The sequence below is a fragment of the Ursus americanus genome, chromosome 27, assembly GCF_024610735.1.
Source record: "Ursus americanus isolate L20-20 chromosome 27, mUrsAme1.1.p, whole genome shotgun sequence".
NCBI lineage: Eukaryota > Metazoa > Chordata > Mammalia > Carnivora > Ursidae > Ursus > Ursus americanus.
This window is the reverse complement of record NC_142153.1, coordinates 14,775,302-14,801,468: the sequence shown is the minus strand read 5'-3', so window position 1 is coordinate 14,801,468 and position 26,167 is coordinate 14,775,302. Positions and strand designations below refer to the sequence as shown.

Here is a 26,167-nt window from a genome sequence, read left to right as displayed (position 1 = left end):
CTGAAGATCATGTATTTACAGCTAACCTATTCAAATAATGGTAACAGATTGAAAAAAAAAAAACAAAACAGCTCAACTTTCTAAACTCATATGATCATCCTCATGTTTGGATTATAAAAACTTAAAACTAAAGTAGAGAGCCTTTTCCTGTGAAAAGCACCTAGTAAATCACAACTTAACACACATGCAAAACGTAATAAATTTATCATTAAGAGCATTATAATCAATAAAACAGAGAAATTTTACCTTGTAAAAGTTTCCATACGACTTTCGAATATTGATCCACTTTTTAGCAAAAGGAGGATATTTGAGCCTGCTTAGCCGGCACTGAATGTTCAGGAACTTACTCATATCCCACGAACTTGTAAAATCAAAAACAGGGGTGGAAAAATGATAAAATAAATGCTATACTATTCTTACTAGTATTTTAAGTCATTCTATTGGTTTTTTATTTACATGTCACCTTTTTTTCTGATATTCACACATATCATCAAGCTTGGAAAATTAACATACCTCCAAAATACTATTTCAAAAATAAACAACAAAGAAAAGTAGAAATCAGGTATATCAAATTTTTTTCATAAAAAAATCTTACTGGGCTAATCATGATCACGTTCATGGTTCCGATTACTTGGGCGGACCTCTATCTTGTTAATTATTTTTTCATAATCCCAAAATAGCTCTGCTAAGCTTACTTTTAAGGCCAGGTTTATTGTATTAGGAAGTTCTTTGAGGGTGTACTTTGAAACAAAATAAAACGAAAAAGCAAATGAACAAAATATTTGAAAGACGAAAGTAGTTGTTATTAAGTGGTGAGAACACAATTTGTTCTGTTACAGCATGTTTCTACAACACTAATCAACTTACGTAGTTAAGTAGGAACATACTGATTGTGTAATATGGAAATCATGTTGTTTCATACATGGTTTTTCCTAGGGAAAGGGAGGTGATACAACAGCCGTACAAATTATAACCTTTAGCAGGAAAGAAAAAAAGCTCTCAATTCAGCTGTTGTACTGCCAACAGGAGCACTTTCAAGTATATTTTTAAAAAAATTAAAAACGAGTGCTTGTCCCCAGGATCCTACTGTTTCCGTGCATTTATAATATCCTCTGAGGCAACTTCCACTAACTTGGAGCTGCCTGCCTGAGCTGCCCAAATTATTTCTGGAGGTATGAGCGATGTCTCAGAACGTGAGGCTTTTACAGAATCACACATACTGTGTTATGACAGAAACACCTACATACTTTAGCAGGAACACTGCTCATTCATGTTTAAAATTGATAGGCTTCTAAAGAGGTCAACCAACATTTTCCAAAATTTCTATTTTTAAACACAATTATAATGTGACTACACTCAATGCTTTTTTCCTATGTAAGGGTCACTAAAAAACCCTTTAGGTAAGTGACATCTCAGTTTTAGTGTACAATCTGTCCATAGTTTGAAAGAGAGGTTGATTAGGACTTCCTTCTTCAATCTTAATAGCATTATGGTATAGGAGCTGCCTTGGCACAATGCCTGTAATCCTTGTTTCAATCCTTCTGATCTTCCCTCTAAGCTTTCCATCTAACGAACACTTTTGAGCACACATTCTGAGTTCAGACTATAGGAAGCATTATGGAAGACTATCAAGTACCAGAAGTTCTTATTCAGAAAGGATTTTTAATCTCCCTGCAAATAAGTCTTACATAAAGTTTAGATATCAGAATACTCAGTCGGATGGCAGCACAAATGGTACATATATAAAAGACTATAAGACATTTTTTTTTTCTAAAAAAAAATCAGTGTGAGTTGTAGTATGTGGAGTAAAACAAAAGGGCTTTGAATAATAATGAAGCAGTAAAGGAAGAAAGCCTTCCAGTAGAGAGGAAAGCATGAATAGGTGCACAGAGAAAGGACACACCATGTGATTCATGGCCAGCATGCACACAGTGGGCCAGAATGGCAGGTGGATCAGGCTACACAGGTGGGGTAAGGTTAGATAAGAGAAACTTGAAAGCCAGACTAAGAGTCTGAACTTCTTCGAGCAAGGAAGTATCACGATAAAAACTGACTTTAGTAAAGTCATTTTAGTTTTACATATTATCTTTCTCTAGTTCTCTAGCCCTGGATTAAACTATTATCATTCTTTCCCTCCTCTTTTTTTGGTCCTTAGGATGCAAAGTTTAAGTAACAAAACAAAGTTTAGGTAGAAATAAGAATGTGATGAACACTACATCAAAAACTAATGATACAGTGGTCAGCTGAACATAATAAAAAAATAAATAACAACGTGAAAGGAAAAATGTGGTCTCCCATGGGAGACCCCAGAACTATCAGAAAATATTTTTTTGTGGTTATTCTAAAAGTTAAATGGATATGAACATCTTTCATCTTAAAAAAGCTAGATAAAAAGTAATTTTCCTAAATACTCACCCATCTGTCAATATGCAATATTTATACTTTGTTCCTAATTCCTTCAATTTCATCCAGTCAATTACTTTTTTAAGTACCTGAGGGAAGGCATCAGCTCTGTCTACCTGATCCTGAGGATATAAAAGTAACATTTATAAAAATAAGAGTAGCTACGTGTAGTCCTGCAAATACTCAGACACAAATGTCGAAAGGAAGCGAACAGTAAGAGAAAGTCTCACCTATGATATTTTAAACTCTACATGATTTCCTTAGCTGAGATCCACCTAACATTTCGTTTTTAAGATAATTAAAAATTGTTCACAGCCAGGCATTAGGAACGTTTTCAACTGAAGTATAAAATCCTCCCAAAATTAAGATTTAAGGTCATCCATGGTCTTTCTTTCTTTTCTTTCTTTTCTTTTCTTTCTTTCCTTCTTTCTTTCTTTCTTTCTTTCTTTCTTTCTTTCTTTCTTTCTTTCTTCTTTCTTTCTTTCTTTCTTTCTCTTTCTCTCTTTCTCTCTTTCTCTCTTTCTCTCTTTCTCTCTTTCACCTCAACCCAGTGGCTTACTAATTCTCCAGAGTGGAGAAGAGGGAAATCTCCTCCCAGCTGAAAGCCATGGCCCTCTAACATGGTCTCCCTATCTCAAAGCTCAGATCTTTCCACAAAAGATGACACACCACTGCCAGACTGACCTTCCTAAATTGGTCCATCACATCACTTCCATACTTAAAATCCTCCAAACATTCTCCAAGCTTTTCAGGATAAGACACACAGACTCTTCTTCATGATGTGGCTCCCTCTGCCTACCACTTTAGCTTTATTTTCAACCACTTTCTTCCCAGCCCATACACGCTTGAACCATCCCGAACTACTTACGGTTCTGCCCTGCACACCTGAAATGCCCATTCTTTCCTGCCTATTGACCTATCATGATTCAGCCCAAGTTCACTAACTTGAAGAAGTACGACACTGGTCAGCTCTCCGTTCCCTCTATCATAAAATGCCCATAATATCCAGATAAAACACTGACTTGTCAGTCTTCTAACCATACTGTCACCACTGGTTTAGTCTGTCTGTCCTCCTGATTATAAATAGCTGAGTAAGCTGAGGAGATTGACTTGACCATATCTGTATCCCCAGTACCCTGGCAAATACTGTAGAAGGCACTCAAATATTTGTTGAGTGAATGAGTAAATGAATAAAGGAACCAAATTAATGAACAAAGAGCAATTAGAATACAACAAAAAATCAGAGACCTATAAAATTATTAAGCTGTGTATCAAGTCAGGTTATAAACAGATACCTTTCAAAACTTCCTCTCCAAGTCCACCATCGTAACACTTACTTTACTAATGATGTAAACAAATTAAACCTTTAGTTTCATCATTACGAGTCCTTAAGAGGAAAGGCTAAGAAAGATTTTATAAGGTATAAAATTTGCTTTTCTACTTTTTAATATTATAATATGAAAAATATTTACCAAGTAAAGAAAGTACCACATTAATTTGTTTACAATAATTTTTTAAACTATGAAATAAAAACTAATTTCAGAATCTCTTTCAAACTCTAGAGAAAGGAACACAGAATCAGAACCTGAGTAATTCCAGTTAGGTTGATGCAGAAATCAGAAAGTTGTGTGTTAATCTCTGGTCTCACATACTGCTGGAATGTATCTTCCTATAAGGGAAGGAGAGCAAGTTAAAGTATTTTCTATGACTTCAGATATAGGACACAAAATACATGAAACATTAAGTCACAGAAGACTATAATTTTATAGGTGCTCATGGTATAGCCCTGTCTAGAATTTTAAAAATTTAAGGACAGTTCTCCACTCCCAAAGCACTCTAATTTTAATTATGTTTCATTGTCTAAAAATTTGAAGAGTGGTGCCTGGCTGGCTCAGCCGGTTAAGCGATCAACTCTTGGTTTCCGCTCAGGTCGTGATCTCACGTCACGGGTCATGAGATCCAGCCCCAAGTGGGGCTCCCTGCTCAGCTTCGAGTTTGCTTGAGATTCTCTCCCTCTGCCCTTCCCCCCACTCATGCTCTCTCTCTAATAAATATATCTTCAAAAAATTTTTTTTAAGACAGGGTGCCTGGGTGGCTCAGTTGTTAAGTGATGACTCGTGATTTCGGCTCAGGTCATGAATCTCATGGGTCATGGGATTGAGCCCCACATCGGGCTCTGTGCTGCGCATGGAGCCTGCTGGAGATTCTCTCCCTCTGCCCCTCCCCCACTTGCGTGTGCACACAGGTGCACTCTCTCTAAAATAAATAAATAAATCTCAAAAAAAATTTTTTTAAGATGAAGCAAGTATCTGAAAGCAAGTCTTCAAGTCAAAGCTCAAATATTTTCTTGAGGAGCAAAACATTGATAATGTTGTTTCTAATATTTGAAACCATAAAGCTTAATAATGCAACCTCAACTTCAAGTTACTAACAGCTTTTTAAATAATAATAAACTCTTTGAAGAAATGCCAATCATTGGTTATAATAAATTAGCTCTAGATTATTACTCTCTCATCTACTCCTGACTAATCCTTATTTTTCTACTGATTCCAGTAAACTGAATTCTGAATAGTCAAAATTGAACTACATGAGATGTAGTAGTTTAAAGGGTGACAGTATTATATTTTGTAGCACTTTTAACCTCTTCAAGAAGCTTTCACACTCGTCTTCTCATCTTATAATCACAACTCTATGAACTCATAAGGCCAGTACTGTTAACATCAAGCTCAGATCTCAAAGTGCTTTTTTCTCTATTTTAATACTGCCTCCCTAAACATGCTAAGTCACTTGTTAAAACTTAAGGACAATTTCAAAGCCTAAGGGCAGCAATCATTAATACCAGGTAGATACAGAGAAAAAGACAAAGAGTATTTTTTGTGACAGAAGATTCAAAAATTAAGAAAAGTAAATGTTTTATTTTCTAAGAATAAATTCTTTCTTCACAATAGGGTATTAAGTCAATGAGTTATAAAGGTTATTATTGTAAAAGAGCAAAATTAAAGAACAGCAAAAAATGTTTGCACTTCAAAAGTTAGATGCTCTTTACTTACCAGACACACCGCAGAAGGAAAAATTCCACTTAATTGAATTTCAGATAAATGAAGACTTTATCCTTTTAAACATCAATATTTTTATAATTTTCAATGAAAATCTTTCAAAAATATGCTGCAACTTCCCTTACAGGCAGGTAATATAAAACATACTATTAATAAAACTTTATTCGCTACTTAACACTTTTATCAGAATGATGCTATAGAGAACTATGCACTTGTTGACCAAATATTTAGCTATCACTTAAGTAATACATAGTAAGTTAACAGGTGATAACGGTTATTAAACAGTAAAGCAGGGGCGCCTGGGTGGCGCAGTCGTTAAGCGTCTGCCTTCGGCCCAGGGCGTGATCCCAGCGTTCTGGGATCGAGCCCCACATCAGGCTCCTCTGCTAGGAGCCTGCTTCTTCCTCTCCCACTCCCCCTGCTTGTGTTCCCTCTCTCGCTGGCTGTCTCTGTCAAATAAATAAATAAATAAAATCTTAAAAAAAAAAAAAAAAGTAAAGCAGACCAGGTAAATGGGATCAGAAAAAAGGGGGGTCCAGCTACACTATTAAATAGGTCATCCATCACCTTTATGCAGAAGGTGGCAACTAAGGAAGGGAGGGAGGGAGGAATTAGCAGCAAGACATCTGGAGGAAAGGAATTAGAACTAAAGCCCTGGAAGGTGAAGGGGTAGAACATGCCTGGCATTTTGGAAAAATAGCAAGCAGGTCAATATGGCATAATCAGAGGTAATAAGAGGCCAGCTCATGTTAAGGAAAATGGCTTTTACTGAGTTAAATAGAGAACCACTAAAGGGTTTTAAGCAGAGAAGGGAAATGATTTGACTTATATTTTATAAGGATCACTCTGGCCACTATGTTGAGAATTGGCTGTAAGAGACAAGGAAGGAAACAGAGACCGCTTTGCTAGTGAATGCAGTAAATCCAGACAAGAAATTATGGGGGCTCAGACTAGAGTCATAGCAGTGCAGTTACGTGGCTGGGTTCTGGATGTATCCTGAAGGCAAAGCAAATGGGAGCTGCTGTTGGTCTGGATGTGCGGTGGGAGAGAAACAGGAGTCAAGGATGACGCCAAGGTTTTGAACTGAGTAATTAAAGGACAGAGTTGCCACCACTCAAGCTAGGGAAGGCTGAACATACAATGGGTTGAGAGTAATTTGAGTTTGGGACATGTGAAGAGGTCTGTTTAAATATCGAAGTAGATTGGATTTGGGATAGAGGTCCGGGTTGGAAATATAGATCTGTAAGTCTTTAGCATATAGTTTCTAAAAGCTATGGAAGTAGATGAAATTAAGGAAGAGGATCTACATAGAGAAGAGGACCTAGGACTGAATCCTGGGGTATTCAGTATTAGGAGCTGTGAAGAAAAGAAGGAACCAGCAAAGGAAATTATAAAGGGGAACCCAATGAGGTTGGAGACAAATCAAGAGAATGAGGTGTACTGAAAGTCACTTGCAGAAAACATTTTAAGGACAAAGTGGCCTATCATACCAGGATTCAGGTAAAGGTCCAAGATGACACTAATGAGAGATTGTAGTGGAGTGATGGGATTGAAGACAGTGTGAATTTAAGAGAGAATGTGAGGAAACAGCAGTATGTACCTTTTTCAAAGAACAAACAAATAAGGTAGCTGGCAGGGAAATGGGATAGAGTGAAAGCTTTTTATGGTGTGAAAAGTAAAACATCTGTATGAATGGGAACATTACAGTAGAAAGCAATAAATCTACTGTCTAAATGAGGGCAAAGAATTGCTAGAGCAATGTCCTCGAGTAAGAAAGAGAAGTGGAATCCAGTGAGTAATGCAATATTATTACCTTCATGGTTGTCATTTTTTCCTTTTAATTTATTGACTTTAATCTTCTTTGGACAAGGAAATTATATAAATAGTCTGATTATAACTAAAAGACTGTGAACAACACTAAGAAAAAAACCTACGCATTTTAATACACAAGGCTTTTTATACTTGCTCCCAACGTGTTGGTGGCAACTGGGGATAGAAAGACATAACTTCTGGATGGCCAAGATGTTGATATATCCTTGCTCAGATTTTACAAGGCAAAGAGTAGTATCTGGAGAATTCCTGCTGACTTCCTGAACTAATAATGCAGTGATAATAAGTATCTAAAGCATGTATGTTATAGGTCTTGAAGCCAAGGTTAGAAGTGTCATTTCCCCACTAAAATTTTCACCAGAAAGATGGCCAGTTCTAAGTTGAAAGGCGATTTCTGTAATTTGCCATTTTTAGAGATCACAGCATACAGTAGTCCGTAGCAGTGGTTCTCACCCCTGACCGCATGTCAACGGAGAAGCTTTAAAAACATGCTGATGTCCGGGACTTCACCACAGAACAACTAAATCAGAATCTCTGGGATGTGGGCCAGACATTTGTTTCCCCTCCCTAGGAGATTCTTATGTCCAGCCAGATAGGTGTTCCAAGCAAACAGAAAAAAACACTATAATTTTAGCTATTGGAAAAGGAGAGAAGTATCCTTTGCAATTCTTTCATTACAGCTTTTCTATTAATCGAGCTGATACAAAGTACACAAGAGCAAACAGCCCACTTCAGAATTCCCATTCAGCTTTAAAACAGGAAATGAGTTTGCTGCTCTACCTGAGAACAACAGAATAGTTGCTGCTAAGAATAAAATTGAAATACAACAATTCACTTACTATTTCTAAGGTATGGGTATTCAGTAAAACCACAGGAAATTCAATTATTTCATGTATAAATTCAGGTGGGTTACCCTCTTCACAAGTGGCTTCAAAATCAATGATACAAATGTAGTCGTAGTAACTGTCAGCACAACTGCCCTCTTTCAGCATGAGCTTCTGCTTCTTGTAATAGTTTTTCAGCCTTTTCTTTAGCACATCCTTTACCCCTCTGAGGAAAGAAGAAGAAAATGAACTGAGGTGAATTTTACAATCAAGAATCTGAAGCCTTACCTGCTGACATTGGGTTGACCACTGGCAGTCGCAGCATAATTTAGCAAATATTAGCTAAAATAAATGTAAAGAAAGCAAAACTTAAAGCTAAATTAGCAAAGAATCAAAATCAAATACAACAGCATCAACATTTTCCTTCCCGAGTAACTTTTTGTTTTTTGTAGTACATAAGAGCACTTCTCCTACGCTAGTATTTCAAACCATAAGCCTTGTTAGCATACACCACCTACAAAGCCATATTGCCTTATATACTAAGATGATTGATGTATTACAAAAACTGAAATTGATGTTGAACTATTCTACAGGCCAAGCACAAATTTCAGAGTAAGAAAATTCAGGTAAATGGAACATTTATGATGTCTCTTTCCTTCCTTTTGGTTTTTTTTTTTTAGGTTAAACAACTAAAATATCTATATGAAATGAAAGCACTAGGAGCCTAGCATGTAAAGTTGAATGTCTATTAGCTACTTAACTAGGAAAACTCATTTAGAAGATACCCTAGTGTAAACCATGTCTAGAAGAACACTGTCATACTCAATAGGTTCTTAACTGGAAGTAGGTTTCTTCATTTACCATGGGTAGAATTTAATTTAGGAGACCATAGTATTTTCAAAATATATGTTCTACAAATGGTGGGTGGAGAAAGGGATGTTCTAAATAGATAACAATGGTTGGTAATGGTAGTCATGTTCTTCAAACTGCATGTATTCCAAAAATTAAAAGTCATGACCAGTGTTGGCTTTCTTCAGTGTTACTTGTTTGACTCCTACTAACAGTTTATAAATACAAAATGGTAGTAAGAAGTAAGAGGATCTGAATTGTAATTAGTGTGTAGTGACAACTCAGGCATTTTGGTCACATCACCGATTAGTGACTATTAAAAAAAAATTTAACCTTTTATTTTCCTTTCTAAACTACCAATGAAAAGGAATCCTATTCATGAGAACATTGACAATTAACCAGTTGTTTTAAGACAAAATGTTTTAATATGTGGGGCGCCTGGGTGGCTCAGTTGGTTAAGCAGCTGCCTTCAGCTCAGGTCTTGATCCCAAGGCTCTGGGATCAAGCCCCACGTCGGGCTCCCTGCTCGACGGGGAGCCTGTTTCTCCCTCACCCTCTGCCTGCTGCCCCCACCCCGCTTGTGCTCTGTCAGATAAATAAAATATTTTTAAAAAATGTTTTAATATATTTATTTGCTTGAGATTTTCTAAATTACCAAAATCTAGGAAGGAAATCCCTTAACCTCCTTCATATTAAGGTATTGTGAGTGACCTCTGTGTTATGTAACAGCTCTGGATTCCTTTGTCTTAATTTCTCTCTCTTTCGGGGGTCAGGGTTAAGATGGCGGAGTAGGGGACCCCTTTTTCAGCTGGTCCCCTGAGTCGAGTTGGATAGGTACCAGACCAGCCTGAACATCCACGGAATCAGCCTGAGACACAGGAAGATACATCTGGATCTCTACAAATGAACATCTCCAGCGCTGAGTACTGAGGTGCAAAGTGGGAGCCGTGAAACCGCACACAGATATCGGAAGATAAACGGAAGGGGGAGGGAGCCGCAGCGTTAGGTCGCCAGGAAGCGGTAGCCACCTGCACGGGGGAGCGGGTGAACTCGCGGATCGGCACCCGCGAGAGAGCAGACTGAGACCGTGAGCCGGGGAACCGCGCCACCAGACTGAAACGGAGCTCCAGTGCGCTCACTGGAACCAGACTGAGACCGGGAGCTCCGGAGCGTGCTGGGGTGGCTGGCGATGTTAGAAACACAAAGGACAGAGACCTGCTGGCCCTGGAAGTGAGGCGCACTTCCCGGGACGCTGCAGGGTTGAGCAGCACCAACAGAAACAGAGTTAACGTGGCCAGAACATCAGTGGAGAACGGGCCGCAATCCCTCTGTTCTGTGACAGAGGCTGAAATTCGGCCGCTGCTGCTCTGACTCAGAAGAGGCACAGCAAACCGCCAGGGAAAGCCGCCAGAGAACAAAAGCCTGGAAATACCGGCTCACAGGGTGACCATCCCCATCCCCCCTCGCAGGGGACACGGAGACTCTACCCAAACAGGGTAGCCTGGTATCGGCGCAGCAGGCCCCTCGCCCAGAAGGCAGGCTGAAAAGTCAAGAAGTCCACATCCCTAAGATCCCTATAAAACAAGGGCACATGGCCTGGGTCCCGTTCAATAATTTGGGCTCTGGACAACCCCGCAACCTTTCCTCATCAGAAAGTCGAGAAGGAGAAATACCCCCCAGCAAAGAAAAGACAATGAGTCTGTGGCCTCTGCCACAGAACTAATGGATATGGATATAACCAAATTATCAGAAATGGAATTCAGAGTAACAGTGGTCAAGATGATGTGTACACTTGAAAAAAGTATTAACGAAAATGTTAATGAGAATATAGAATCTCTAAGGGCGGAAATGAGAGCGAATCTGGCAGAAATTAGAAATTCTATGAGCCAAATGCAATCAAAACTAGAGGCTCTGACGGCCAGGGTGAATGAGGCAGAAGAATGTATCAGCAAATTGGAGGATGGGTTAGTAGAAGAAAAAGCTAAAACAGAATCAGGACTTAAAAAAATCCATGCCCAAGAATGTAGGTTACAGGAGATTACTGACTCAATGAAACGTTCCAATGTCAGAATCATCAGCATCCCCGAGGGGGTGGAGAAAAACAGAGGTCTAGAAGAGATATTTGAACAAATTGTAGCTGAAGACTTCCTTAATCTAACAAGGGAAACAAACATTCGTGTCCAAGAGGCAGAGAGGACCCCTCCCAAGCTGAACCACGACAAACATCCACTATTATTCAACATAGTACTAGAAGTCCTTGCAACAGCAATCAGACAACAGAAAGGGATAAAATGTATCTAAATCGGCAAAGAAGAAGTCAAACTGTCTCTCTTCGCAGATGACATGATACTCTATATGGAAAACCCAAAGGAATCCACTCCCAAACTATTAGAAGTTATAGAGCAATTCAGTAATGTGGCGGGATACAAAATCAATGCTCAGAAATCAGTTGCATTTCTATACACGAATAATGAGACTGACGAAAGAGAAATTAGGGAATCCATCCCATTTATAATAGCACCAAAAACCATACGTTACCTTGGAATTAACTTAACCAGAGACGTAAAGGACCTATATTCTAGAAACTATAAATCACTCTTGAAAGACATTGAGGAAGACATAAAAAGATGGAAAGATATTCCATGCTCATGGATCGGAAGAATTAACATAGTTAAAATGTTCATGCTACCCAGAGCAATCTACACTTTCAATGCTATCCCGATCAAAATACCGATGACATTTTTCAAGGAACTGGAACAAATAGTTCTTAAATTTGTATAGAAACAGAAAAGGCCCCGAATTGCCAGGGAACTGTTGAAAAGGAAAAACAAAGCTGGGGGCACCACAATGCCGGATTTCGAGCTGTACTACAAAGCTGTGATCACAAAGACAGCATGGTACTGGCACAAAAACAGACACATAGACCAATGGAACAGAATAGAGAACCCAGAAATGGACCCTCGGCTCTTTGGGCAACTAATCTTTGATAAAGCAGGAAAAAACATCCGGTGGAAAAGACAGTCTCTTCAATAAATGGTGCTGGGAAAATTAGACAGTTACATGCAAAAGAATGAAACTTGACCACTCTCTCACACCACACACAAAGATAAACTCCAAATGGTTGAAAGACCTCGATGTGAGACAGGAATCCATCAAAATCCTAGAGGAGAACATAGGCAGCAACCTCTACGACATCGGCCAAAGCAACCTTTTTCATGACACATCTCCAAAGGCAAGAGAAACAAAAGATAAAATGAACTTGTGGGACTTCATCAAGATAAAAAGCTTCTGCACAGCCAAGGAAACAGTCAAAAAAACTAAGAGGCAGCCCACGGAATGGGAGAAAATATTTGCAAATGATGCTACAGATAAAAGACTGGTATCCAAGATCTACAAAGAACTTCTCAAACTCAATACACAAGAAACAAATAAACAAATCATAAAATGGGCAGAAGATATGAACAGACACTTTTCCAATGATGACATACAAATGGCTAACAGACACATGAAAAAATGTTCAAAATCATTAGCCATCAGGGAAATTAAAATCAAAACCACACTGAGATACCACCTTACGCCAGTGAGAATGGCAAAAATTAACAACACAGGAAACAGCAATTGCTGGAGAGGATGTGGAGAAAGGGGATCCCTCCTACATTGTTGGTGGGAATGCAGGTTGGTGCAGCCACTCTGGAAAACAGTGTGGAGGTCCCTTAAAAAGTTAAAAATTGAGCTACCCTATGACCCAGCCATTGCAATACTGGGTATTTACCCCAAAGATACAGACGTAGTGAAGAGAAGGGCCATATGCACTCCAATGTTCATAGCAGCATTGTCCACAATAGCTAAATCGTGGAAGGAACCGAGATGCCCTTCAACAGATGACTGGATTAAGAAGCTGTGGTCCATATATACAATGGAATATTACTCAGCTATTAGAAAGAACGAGTTCTCAACATTTGCTGCAACATGGATGGCACTGGAGGAGATAATGCTAAGTGAAATAAGTCAAGCAGAGAAAGACAATTATCTTATGATTTCTCTCATCTATGGAACATAAGAACTAGGAAGATGGGGAGGGGAAGAAAGGGATAAAGAAAGTGGGGGTAATCAGAAGGGGGACTGAAGCATGACAGACTATGGACTCTGAGAAACAAACTGAGGGCTTCGGGGGGGGGGTGGGGGAATGGGATAGACTGGTGATGGGTAGTAAGGAGGGCACATATTGCATGATGCACTGGGTGTTATACGCAACTAATGAATCATCGAACTTTACATCAAAAACCAGGGATGTACTGTATGGTGACTAACATAATATAATAAAAAAACATTAAAAGAAAAAAAAATAATTTCTCTCTCTCTCTTTCTTGGAGAAGCTGTGCTTACTCGAAGGGGTGCCTGCAAACCTAGTGGCAACACAAAAAATAATCAAGTGCTCCAGAGAGAAACTTGTCATCTTTAATATCTCCTTTGTCATCCACATCCAAATAATCACCACTTTTGCCAATTCTAACTCAGAAAAAGATTCAGAATCTGGTTCTCCTGAATTGTCTCTAGTATGGTCCCCATGAGCTCCTTGGACTCTGGCAAATGCCTCTAATGCCACAACCCTCCTTTTCATTCTTTACCCCACTTGAGAACTACCCACTAAAGCCAATTTCTTGCTAAAATATCTGCAGTGACTCCCGTGCTTATACATTAAACGGACTTCTGAATATAGTTCCTTCACAACTTAGCTACGACCTATCATTTCAGTATCCTCTTCAGATGCTCCCACTCCCCATGGTACATCGAACACTGCAGACAAAACATTGTATAAGCCACTGCCTAATATGTGGTATGCTTTCTTGTTTTGTAACTTGGGTTGCACAATAGCTGACTATTTAGCAGAAAACATATCTACAGAAATTAGTTTTCAGTTCTTTCTGCCTCAATTACCCTCCATTGCTTTTCTGTTTGGCCTATCAATTCGATCATCACTCCTGAATTCCTAAGACTCTCTTCTTTATTTGCATGCTGTACTGGGCCAGACCTCCAACACAGCACTGGTCACACTGTAGTGATTGTCTGTGTATATTCCCAAAAGACTGTCTGCTTTCCAAAGTCGGGAATATACATATCTATTTCACTTTTGTAACTTTAGTGCCCAGTGTAGTGTTTAGAAATCAGTAAGTGCTTGTGAATAAATGTACAAACGTAAAATTAGATCTCTGTCATGCAAGTCACAAGTAAGCAACTGATTTTCATCCCTAGGAAGGACAAAAATTTTGCTCAGAAAAATCTTCACAGGCTGTATCTTCATAACAAGAGTCAGGGGGAAATGAGGTAAAATTTTTACTCACAAGTTATCATGTAGACAATCTAAAAGGTAAAAAAGTACATGTGTGCTCTTTTGAAAAGCAGTGAAGATCTATTTTAAAGCAAAGAGGAGGAATATTGCCAAAAAGAGAAAAAGGATACAGGAAGACCCACAAACAATAACAGTTTTCACCTATTGCATACAGTCAATTTTTTCTTAATGCCTGGCAACTAAATTGTCTATCAAAAATATGCATGCTTTTCTGGATTCCAAAGGTCATTCTTACCCCATGCCCAAGTCGAAATAAAGTGATTTGTTTTACAAAAAATTACAAAAACTGAGTATGTATACATCTCATTGAAGACACACACACACACACACACACACACACACACAGAGTTGGTTAAGCTGCACTGTTTTCTAATTCAATATACAGTTAAACATAACACATACTATCATTCTGCATACTTTTAGTAACTAAAACAGGAAAAAATATTTCCCGGTGATTTTTTTTAAATTATCAGGTTTCAAAGAAACCCTCTTTATAAAAATAACAGACAAAATTTTATATATATATATATATATATCATATATCCAATCTCATTAATAAGATATAATTAACAATTAACCAAATGAGCAACTAAAAAAATTTGAAACATATTTAGTGTAAGATAGCTACACCTATACATTGTGGGTAGACTGTCAAAATACTCAGACTTCAACTCAGCAATCTCAGTCTATCGCCTAAGAGACTGTCAGAAATAATCAGAGTTGCACATAAATATTCACTTTAAGAATGTAAATTATAGCTGTTATCTGAATTGTTAATAATGGTTATCTCTTTATGGTAGGATTACAGACAACTCTTAATTTTACAATGTTTTCAAGATTTTCTAGGATGAACATGTACGACCTTTAAATTTTTAAAAAATTATTCCTAATTACCTGGTTTCAAGCTTGAATTCTGAAAGTTTAGCTCTGAGTTCTTCCTTACTCATTCTGTTAATGCATCCATTTGTAATAGCAATCTCTTTGTAAACTGGGTCACTGAAATCACTTGCGTTGGAGGTAATGAACTTAGATCCTTTCGTTTCTTGGCCATCGAATCTACATCGTTGCTTTTTCTACCAAAAAAAGATACAGCTTATAATTAATACAAAGATCTTAAAGGTTCAAATCCTGAGGCCTATTCATGCTACATGTCAATGAAAAGTACCTAGAAAGAAGAAAGATGTGTTTCCAATATAATTTACCCTGCTGTTCTGAATCATGAGATTTCTTAAAGGAAATGAAGCTAAATAAAAATAGCACTGGTGTTGGGAGCACTTCAAACAGAGCCCCAGCTGACCATTTACTAGCAGCATGACCTTGGATGGTTACTTATTAGCCTCTGATCTTCAGTTTCCTTCCCTATAAAATAAAGAATAATAATAACTGTTCCAAGTGGCATTTGGTATTTGGTAATGGTAAACAGTATTTAAACAAGGTTATTATAGGGGTGCCCGGGTGGCTCAGTTGGCTAAGCATCTGACTTCAGCTCAGGTCATGATCTTGGGGTCCTAGGATGGAGCCCCGCGTTCTGCTCCCTGCTTATTGGGGAGTCTGCTTGTCCTTCTCCCTCTGCTCCCCACCTCTGCTCATGCTCTCTCTCTCTCTCTCTCCAATAAATAAATAAAATCTTAGAAAAAAAAAATTTTTTTAAACAAGGTTGTTATAAGGATTAAATGAGATTATGTATATCAGGCTCCTGACACCATACCCACTATGGCAACTAATGGGAACTTTATTACCATCATAGATTATAGAACAGACCTTTTCACAAATGACATTCTAAAATTTACAAACTAATGTTTAAGTGAACTTTTACAACATTATGCATGTATAAGTCAGTGACTTCCTGAGAATTTTTTTTAAAAGATTTTATTTATTTGAGAGAGGGAGAGAATGCGAATGTGTATGAATGGGGTAAGGGCAGAGGGAGAGCAAGAATCTCAAGCAAAGTTCCCGCTGAACACAGAGCCTGATGTGGAGCTTGATCCCACAACCCTGAGATCATGACCTGAGCCAAAATCAAGAGTCAGACGCTTAACCAACTGAACCACACAGGTGTCCCCCAAGAAGTTTTTAACCTGACTTCATTTCACTAAGTTAACAGAAATTGCCCAACATAAAAACAAAATGGACTACATAGAAACCTAGTTCAAAACTTCCTAGAACCCAAAGCAAAGGAGGAAATGTATGCGGTTTCAAAACACACAATTTCTAAAACTCACATGTGTACCAATTATTCAGAAGAACTACCATTACTATATTACAAATCTTTCTACTTTCCTTAAATCAAAATCTGTGTTGAGAAAAAAAACATGACTCAACTGTAATCACTCCACAGGTAGTCCAACATTATTAATATGCTAAGTATCAGAGTTCCATTTATAAGTTAATTATTTTCCAAAAGCAATGTCACAAATATTAGCTATGTTTCAGAATTTTCAAAAAGACTTTGGAACTTACCATTAATCCATATTAAAATTTGTTAACTTAGTCATAATTTACCACATTATCCCCATGTGAACTTTAATGACAGATTAAGAAGGGATAACTATGGACAGGCCAAAGACCCTGACTTAGCACTAATCCTAGTGGTTCAGAACTATTTCTCACTCAAAGCTCTCAATTTAAAACAATTTAAAACAAAACACATTTATTAGAAATGCAATGCTAGGTATTGTGCTAGAGTACACAAGAATTACTCCTATCTCCTCAGAGGAAGAGATGAGCAATCCCAATGTGTGAACTGTCCATAAACTGAAGAGTAACTATATTGAAGTTCCTTGTTGACAAATGTTTAAAAAACTTTATTACACTGATCTCTGAGTAAAGCTAAGGAAATACTAGCTTTTAATAATATGTTAAATTTATAATACCTAGCTACTTTATCACTAGAATTTAATCAAGATCATTTATCTTGTGTCTTTAAACTTACATTGAATTTTAAACTTCATCTTCAGTCAGGTGAAAATTTAGGTCAACAATGAGTAACAGTTTGTCTACCAAAACAGAAGGCTCAGTCAATTCAAGCAAAATTTACTCTTTGGCTAAGTCCTCTAATTCACTTGCTTAATTCTTATCTAAAATTGTAGCTACAAAAATTACCCACAAATAACACTAAGGCCTCTTCTAAATCTGCTATAAATCATGATTTCTTTAAAGGAAGATCTGCTTCCTCTCCCAGATCCAACTCTAGCTCTTTCAGTGAAGCTCAGGGAAGTCAAGGTCCAGTTCTTTAGTGATCAGTGTTTTCCTCCAAATTTAAGGTCTACACTAATGGTTTCTGAAGGTTGCTCAAGTCAATCCACTACGCAGCAGAAAGAAAACGTTAAAAACCTAACATGTACTATTGATCTACTAAAATGTGTAATTAGTTTACTAAATAATACATAGACTGACGGTGGCATCCTCCCCAATGTCTATGTCCACCTGTCACACCTCACATAAAGTACCGGACATATAATGTGGAAAGGGTGGACAGATTCCATAGTATGGGGAAGAATATTCACTTTCACAGTATTGTGACATTCTGCAATTTTCCTGTGTTCAAGTAAATAACTGTATGACTTATATTATCCCCAATAAGAAGACATTTAATTATGGGAAGTGATCATAAAAATCTTTTATACCAAAAAGAGGCTTACTCTCTTGCCTTAAGTACTTAAAAATATTTTTGAACTTCAAGTTAAGTTACATATTTTCATTTACAAGACAGGTGTTCCAAAATTGCTGTCATTTTCTGTGATGAGAAAGGGATTAATAACTTGAAATTTAGGTTTCTTTTATTTTAACAAACACAACTTGTTATTTCAACGTGAAAGTAAATACGTTTTAACAATAAGATAAAAAGGTAACTGTTTATCAAAAGAAACTTTTCTCTGTGGCAAGAACATTTTAAAAAGTTAATTTTGAAATGTTTTCATTATTTTATTGCCAAAAAACTGCATTACCTATAAACAAAAAACCTCTGCAACTACATGCAAAAAAAAACCCCAAAAATAAATCAAAAAAACCCCTTAGAAGTATAATTTAGCTGGATTAAAATTCTTCCAAAAGAAGAGTTCCGATGAAATTGGAACCCACTTGCTTAAAAATATAAAAATGCAACACCTGTTAGTTTACAAAAACAATGACATTAGGGATAATGAAAATGTACTTAGCTGAGGTCCAACAAAATACTTTGCTTAATTGACGTTGAAAAAAAAAACTGTATCACCATTTATTAACGGTATCCAACAATAAGTTTTTAACAAATATGAGTCACTAAAACCAATTTGGAACATTGACCTAAGTCTTAAGTAGCTATATCTCAAAGTTTCAAGACTTTCAAATATAATGAAGTATATTCAATTATTTTTAAACTAACACGATGATCTCAGACTGAAGAAGAAAGTGTTTCTTTAGAGGGAAGGGGCATGGAAGGCCTCTTTGAAAGTAGTATATTAAAGGGAATGTAATAACTATGCAAAGAGCCAAAAGAAGAGCATGCAGGGCAAAGGAAGCATACAAAGATCCTTAATAAGAAAGACCATCCACCATAAAACAACAACAACGAAGCCAGGGACTCTGAGAGCAAAAGGTAAGAATTGTGAGATGAATTCAGCAAAGGAGGCAGGAGCCAGGTCCTGCCGGGCAGCAAACTGAAGACTAGGAAGGGGAGAAACCCAGTCAGATATATGTTATTAAGATTATTCTAGCTGCTCTGTGGAGACCTAACTGTAGATGCAAGAGTAAGAAAGCCTCGTGCACGTACCCATTCTATGAAGTGCTCCGCATACGTTACTGAAATGACCATTTTTAGTATTAGATTATTTACAATCTGCAGCGCTAGTCAACAATAATTTATACTTGTCAAATAAGATAAGTAAGTTTTAAGACCGTCTTCACAATTTTGCTAACTAGGATCTACCAATAAGTTGTCAAAATCATTACGGAAAATAAGTCCTATGAAAGGTCTATATGAAATAGTAGCAAATGGGCAAAAAGCTCCAACTAATAGGCACAACCACCTTCAGTTAAGGCTGGGAGGTAATGGGCTTCAGGTCTTAAGAAATGACATACCTAGAGCATAGGGTGCGCTTTTTATAACGTAACCTACCAATTACCTATAAGGGCTAGACGGAATGACTACAGCAACAGTGTGCACAGGATATTTGGAGCAGAATTCCCACCAGAACTTGTAAAACCACAATTCACACACTTCTCTTCTTGACTATTTCCTCACATCCAGAGGGTAATTCGGGCGAGAGGGGGCTCAGTGACAGCCAAGACACCGGAGCTGGGGACAGGGGAAGCGGCCAGGGCTGGGGTCGAACGGCGTTCAGACTGAGGTTTCTGCGGAACACGCCAGAAGACAGGGACGCGGGCGTCTGGGAAGGGCCGGGCACCGACCGCCGGGCGCGGGTGGACTCACCTCGGGATTCGGATGCTGCGGCTCCTCCCCACACTCCGACCTGGGCGACTCCAGCCGCGCGGTAGCCACGGCCTCGCTGCCAGGTTGTTTGCTCCGCTCATGCTCCATGCCGGCTGTCACGTAAGAGGAAAGCTGCTGGAGCCCGATACTTGCTCACTCTCACTCGGCCAAGACCGAATGCCTCGCTTTTCTCCGTTGAAAAATTACCGGGCTCGCGTTCCCGCGGCGGCGGCCACACAAACTCGAGCGGACACCTCCCACTTCCGGGAGCGTGTGGCGTCCACACGCCGCGCAGGCGCAATGAGCGGGCGCGCGCCGAACGCTAGCGCAATCAGCAGACGGGGGAGGGAGGAAGAAGGTGAGGGAGGCGCGCGCGGGAGTATATGGATGTTGGTGTCACAGTGGGGGCGAGCGCGTGTTGTGTTGTGTTACAATTACTCAAGAGTCTAGACTACTCACTAGAAGATACCACCAGAGTGCACGATCTCATCACCCTGTTTCCTAAGGAGAAAAACGAGGCGTACCGTGAAGAGAGGTGAATCTGTAAAACAATTTACATTTTCCGTGAGGAGTTTAAGTCGTCCACTTCTGGGCAAGAGAAAATGGGCCTGGACTTAATAAAAACTGAGCAAAATATATGAAAACAGCTGTTTTCAGATATTGGGCGATAGGCAGTTCTGGACTGTTGTACCTGAGAGAAAAGAAGCAAACAAGATGAGCCTTATATGGCTTTCTGCCCAGACACTTTAGGGTTTGAGGTGCAGGGAAGGGGAACTCAGAAGCAGACCTAGGATTTCACTAGGAAGACAGAGGTCTGACTGAGTTAAAAGACAAAGATTGGAGTTTAGGAAATTTGGAGAGGCCAAACTGGTTGGAATCTAGGAGGCGGAGTTCGTGGAAAAAGAGCTTCAGAATCTACATAGGAATATCCTTAAATCTTCAGCTGCATAAAAATCCACGGACGGGTCATGTGAAATTCCGCAAGGCCCAGAAAGAGCAATTATGAGGAGCAGTAAGCCAAACAATTCTCAGAGCTCGCACAGGCCTGGGACTCATTTGAGTTCCCCACAGCCAGAGTGGAGAAACTGTGGAATATGTGGAACGTGCTGTAGAGACCCCAGAAGTGTCATGCTTTAGTTGTGAGGTAAACCAGCCCTAGATTCTGGGCTCTAGAGTAAAAGCTGTTGTAGACTCTTCAGGACCTTAAAGCTTGGAAAGGATCAAACTGCTCAGTGACTCACCTGACTGCCTACCAGAACAAAGGTTGATTCTAAGAGACTACAACAAAACTCAGGATGCAACAGCATTAAGTTGAAAATATCAGGCATCCACCAGTTAAAAATCAATAGACATGCCAAGTAAGTAGGAAAACAAATCAAAATATATCAGACAGGCAATAGAAACATAGCCAGAAATGACACTAGTGGTGGCATTAACAGGCAAAGACTTTAAGCATCTATTGTAAATGCACTCAATGTGCATTGATTTAAAGGGGAAAATGATTGGAGAGGAACAAGATTTTTTTTTTCTTAAAGCAAATAGAATTTCTGGAGATGAAAATTATAATATGTGAAATTTTTAAAAAAATCTCTGAAGGGAATGGATAGCACATTTAGCACTGTAAGAAAAAGAAGAAGAAATAATGAAGACCTAGCAGTAGAAGCAATCCAAAATGACCTGCAGAGAAAATAGATGGAAAAAAATTAGCAGAGCCTCTGTGACCTATGGGACAATAAAAAAAAAAAATTAAAATTTTTGGAAGAGGACTTCAACTGCCTCCATTTTGACCTCAAACTTTCTAAATAAGTTCTTCTTGCCAGCTTGCCTCCTAACTCAGGCAGAAAACCCTGAGGGCAAAGTATACCCTGATGGGAACTGAAACTACCTCCTCAAGTGATAAGGACTGCCTTGAGCTAGCAAGACCCCACCCATGATTGACCCCAAGAAAATTGTTGACTAGACCTTCACTGCCCACCTGTATGTACTCACCCACCTTTGTCCCACATTTTCCCTATATAAACCTAGAAGTATTTTCAGCACTTTGAAGACATCTTTGAGATACTAGTCCATTGTGTTCCCAGTGTTGGTCTCAAAGAAATAAATGTCTTTCTTGTTTTACCACCACTAGTTCTTCTGCCTTTGGATTTTGTCAGTGGTGAGTAGCCTAACCTGGTCTGTTTGGGACCACCCTCTAGAGCCAGGTGCTGATAAATATAAAAAATACACCAGACAGGCCACATCATAATCACACTGGTAAAAACAGTGATAAAGAGAAAAATCATGAAAGCAGCTAGAGAAAAAAAGGCATAGAGCACAATAAGAATTTTTATAGATTTCTCATTAGAAACTGCAAACCAAAAGTAATGAAATGGTAACTTCAAAGTGCAAAAACAAAAAAAAACTGTCACCTTGGAATTCTACACTCAGCAGGGTGAAACAAAGACTTTTTCCAACAAACAAGCCCAGGAAAGCCACATTTTGAAGTAGAGTCATCCCAGCTGATTTACAGACCTGTGAGGGAGAAAAATAAATGTTTTTTATAAGCCACTGGAATGGTTTGTTATTCAGCATCATTATAAAAATAATTAAAGTACAGGATCATTTCAAGTCACATGGTCTCAAGTGAAGACAAAATTCCCTAAGAGAAAGGGACACAATTGGAAGTCTACTGCAAATGCTTTACTTCTGATATCACCTGCTTCCTCCTTAGTGGACGGTATGTTTTCCCTCGTAACTACAGATTTATCTTTGTCTTTACAAGCTAAGATTTAGAGACTCAGATGTTATGAAGATTTCTAAGATACAACTGAACCAATACTCTTTCAGCCAGATTTATTCATTTTCTCTTTAGATTATGACTTTGAGTCCTGACACACAACTGTAGAGAAGTTGATGAAAATTACTAATCTCATCTCTCTGTCACGTAGAAAATGCTTTTTCTCTCAAAGGAGAAGAAAATGACCCAGTAAACACTGTCAGGATCCACATTACGTTAACATTCATAAGCACTAGTTAAAACTGTTCCACTTGAACTTTTTGGTGTATGCATGTCAACCGTTAAGTAAAGAAGACTCACCATAGGGTGCCTGGGTGGCTCAGTCCGTTAAGTGTCTGCCTTTGGCTCAGGTCATGATCCCAGGGTCCTGGGATCTAGTCCTGCATTGGGCTCCCTGCTCATCGGGGAGCCTGCTTCTCCTTCTGCCCCTTCCCCCACTTGTGGGCGCTCTCTCTCTCTCATAAATAAATAAGTAAAGTCTTTAAAAAAAAAAAAAAGATTCACCATTAAGGAGAAATAATTTATCTACATTGCAAATGAGGTGCTTATACCTTAATACAGTTGCCTGTATGTATGGGAATAATATACAATAACCATTCATTCATTCAACAATTATTTATTGAGCACCTTTTATGTGTCAGGAATGCTCATTGAGCAAAATAACAAAAACTCTTTGCCCTAGTGGAGTTTACATTCAAGAAGTGAAAGTAGACAATAAACAAAAGAAATGAGTACAATGTTTACACTATGAAGAAAAATTAAGCCAGTAAGGAGCATGGGGGGTGTCTGTGGGGAGGGGGAGTGGTTGCAATTTTAAATAGAGTGGTTATGGGAGGTCTGTCTGATGATGTGCTATTTGAGCAAAGACCTGAAGGAGGTGAGGAGTGAACTGTGACAATATCGGGTAAGAGAATTTCAGGCAGAGCAAGTAACAAGGAAAAAGGCCTGAAAATGTGCCTGGAATGTTCAAGAAATACCACACTGTCCCATACTTTCCTTTTGATTGTATGATATCTGCACATAGAAGACACAGTTGTTTTTAAATGTTGACTTTGCTGTTACTTTCCAAATAACACTGAGGGAGAAGTGTCAATGGTCTTAGTGTCTTCTGCCTGAGAAAATACGTGTCCTAGTTGGATAGCCAAGGAAGAAAGCCTCCCTGAATGTTTGAGGCATGGCACAAGCCTAAAAGAGAGGTTTTAAAGTTGGTTATTCTCTTATTAACCCTAGTAAAAAAAATGTACCTGTTCCTGGATTAACTCACTGTCAGTGACAGATCTGTGTATAGGTACTGTTAGATAGTGGAGTTTGTAAATTGTTCTAGGCTGAGCTAAGTACGTGACCTTTGCAGAGTTAAATTTGTTCCTAAGCCATTTGCCCATTGCTGCCTGGTACAAGTTGTGTTTTTTGTTCTATGTTTAGGTTTGTATCTGAGCACCCTTCTCTGTTCTATTGGTCTGTGGTGTCTGCTCTTATACCTTCCCTATGCTGTTTTTATTGCTTGGCTCTGCAATGTCTTAATATCTTCTTTAAAAAGTTCCTCCTCTTTACTCTTCTTTTTCAAGACTGATTTATCTATTTATGGATTTTTGATGTTTCACATACATCTTAGGACAAGTTTATTGTTCCTTTTAAAAAATTCAACAAAATTTTTTTTATTAAAATTGAATTCACTAGATTAATTTGAGAACTGGCATATTAATATTAAGTCATCCTATTCAAAAGTATAACTATTCAGATAATTTTATAAGTCTTTAAAATTGTATGATTTTGTCCATAAAAGTCTTATACATTCTTGGTTAAATTAATTCCTAGAAACATTATGATTTTTGTTGCTATTATGAATGGTATATTTTTTTTTAGTTTAGGTTGGTTATTTGGTGAAAAAAAATACTACTGATTTTTTATAATTCCTAAACTTTCTTATGAATTTTAACAGTTTTTTAAAAATTCTGTTGGTTTTTCTCTAAGTTGGATGACTATTTCTGCAAATAATGTTTTAGCTTTACTTTCCTACACTTTGGACCACTTTTATCTTTTTCTTTCTTATGGCATTGGCCAGGAGCCTTGATAATTTGTTAACAGTAATAGTACTGGTGTTGATCTCATAGGAATTGCATAATCTTCTCTATTTAGTATAATGTTTTCTGCAGGTTCCAAGGTCTTTTCCTTCAACATTTTAAATATAATACTTTATTTTCTTCTTGCATCTAATGTTGCTTTGAAAATCTGATATCAAGATGATTCTTGCTCTTTTTTAAATGACTTATTCTTTCTCTCTGGAAACTTCACATATTTTATTTTTGTCATTGAAGTTCTTAAATTTTACCACAATGGGGGGCACTTGGGTGGCTCAGTCAGTTAGTGTCCAGACTCCTGATTTCAGCTCAGGTCTTGAGATTGAGCCCCCATTGGGCTCCATGCTGGGTGTAGAGCCTGCTTAAGTTTCTCTCTCTCCAGCTTCCTCTACCCCTCTGCCACCCACCACTCACTGGAGCTCTCAAAAAAAAAAAAAAATCCCACAATGAATCTAGGTAAGGATTTTCTTTTTTCGTCTGTTTCATTTTCTGTGATTTCTTTCAATCGGAGGTCTTTCATTTTTCTTTTTTTTTTTTTTAAAGATTTTATTTATTTATTCGACAGAGAGAGAGACAGCCAGCAAGAGAGGGAACACAAGCAGGGGAAGTGGGAGAGGAAGAAACAGGCTCATAGCGGAGGAGCCTGATGTGGGGCTCGATCCCATAACGCCGGGATCACGCCCTGAGCCGAAGGCAGATGCTTAACCGCTGTGCCACCCAGGCGCCCCCTTTCATTTTTCTTTAATTTAGGAAAATTAGCCTCCATTATTTCTTTAAATGTATCTTCTTATCCAATTTTTTTCTCCTATCTGGGACTCATAATATCTGGATATTGGCATTCTGCTTCTATCTTCCATGCCCTCCATATCTCTTATCTTTTACATTTTCTTTTTTAAAAATATTTTATTTATTTATTTGACACAGAGAGAGAGAGAGCACAAGCAGAGGGAGAGGGAGAAGCAGGCTCCCCACTGAGCAGAGAGCCCGATGCGGGGCTTGATCCCAGGACCCTGAGATCGTCACCTGAGCCAAAGGCAGACACTTAACCGACTGAGCCACCCAGGTACCCCTTTCCTTTTACATTTTCTCTATCTGTGTTTTTGTTCTGCCTCTGGGAAAGCTCCTCAATCTGATTTTACAAATCTCTAACTTATTTTCCAGCTGCATCTACCCTGCCTTTTTTCCTGTTTTTGTTTTTTCCCTCCTACTATTTTATTTAGTCAAAGATTAACACAGGGACCTTCAGTTAATTTGCTTCAGGAATTTAGTTACATGAGGAAGGCAGTCATTAGACTATTGTTAAGAAACAAAGACAAAAACCTAACTTAAAAGATTGGAGAGAGGGAAAAGGCCACAGACATTCTGGAAACAGTGATTGGTATACACGTGTTGGGGTATATGGTTACCCAGCAGCTTGAATAAGACAATGGGGGGGAATCAAAGAGAACAATTTTAGTGGCTTTTGAATTTTTAGAAAACCTTGAAAATTTAAATAGGGAGCCTGTGTACCAAGCTGTCTGTCATGCCTGCCAGTGTCTTCACGGCAGCACCTCCACCTTGTAGAGGCCAGATCTACACCAACTCCCTCTTT

General features: G+C 38.4%; 1 protein-coding gene across 1 annotated transcript in view; it reads right to left on the bottom strand.

Moving 5' to 3' along the window:
* The window catches only part of ERI1 (exoribonuclease 1), a 32,027-nt gene extending 12,052 nt beyond the window's left edge, over positions 1-19,975 (bottom strand). Inside the window, exons 1-6 of the mRNA XM_045779294.2 lie at positions 19,723-19,975; positions 15,207-15,385; positions 8,129-8,339; positions 3,989-4,072; positions 2,416-2,525; positions 247-361 (exon numbers count right to left, since the gene is read on the bottom strand). Coding sequence (XP_045635250.1) covers positions 247-361; positions 2,416-2,525; positions 3,989-4,072; positions 8,129-8,339; positions 15,207-15,385; positions 19,723-19,830 — 807 coding nt within the window. The 5' untranslated portion in view covers positions 19,831-19,975. The remainder of the gene's footprint in view (positions 1-246; positions 362-2,415; positions 2,526-3,988; positions 4,073-8,128; positions 8,340-15,206; positions 15,386-19,722) is intronic.
* Positions 19,976-26,167: the final 6,192 nt, after the last annotated feature.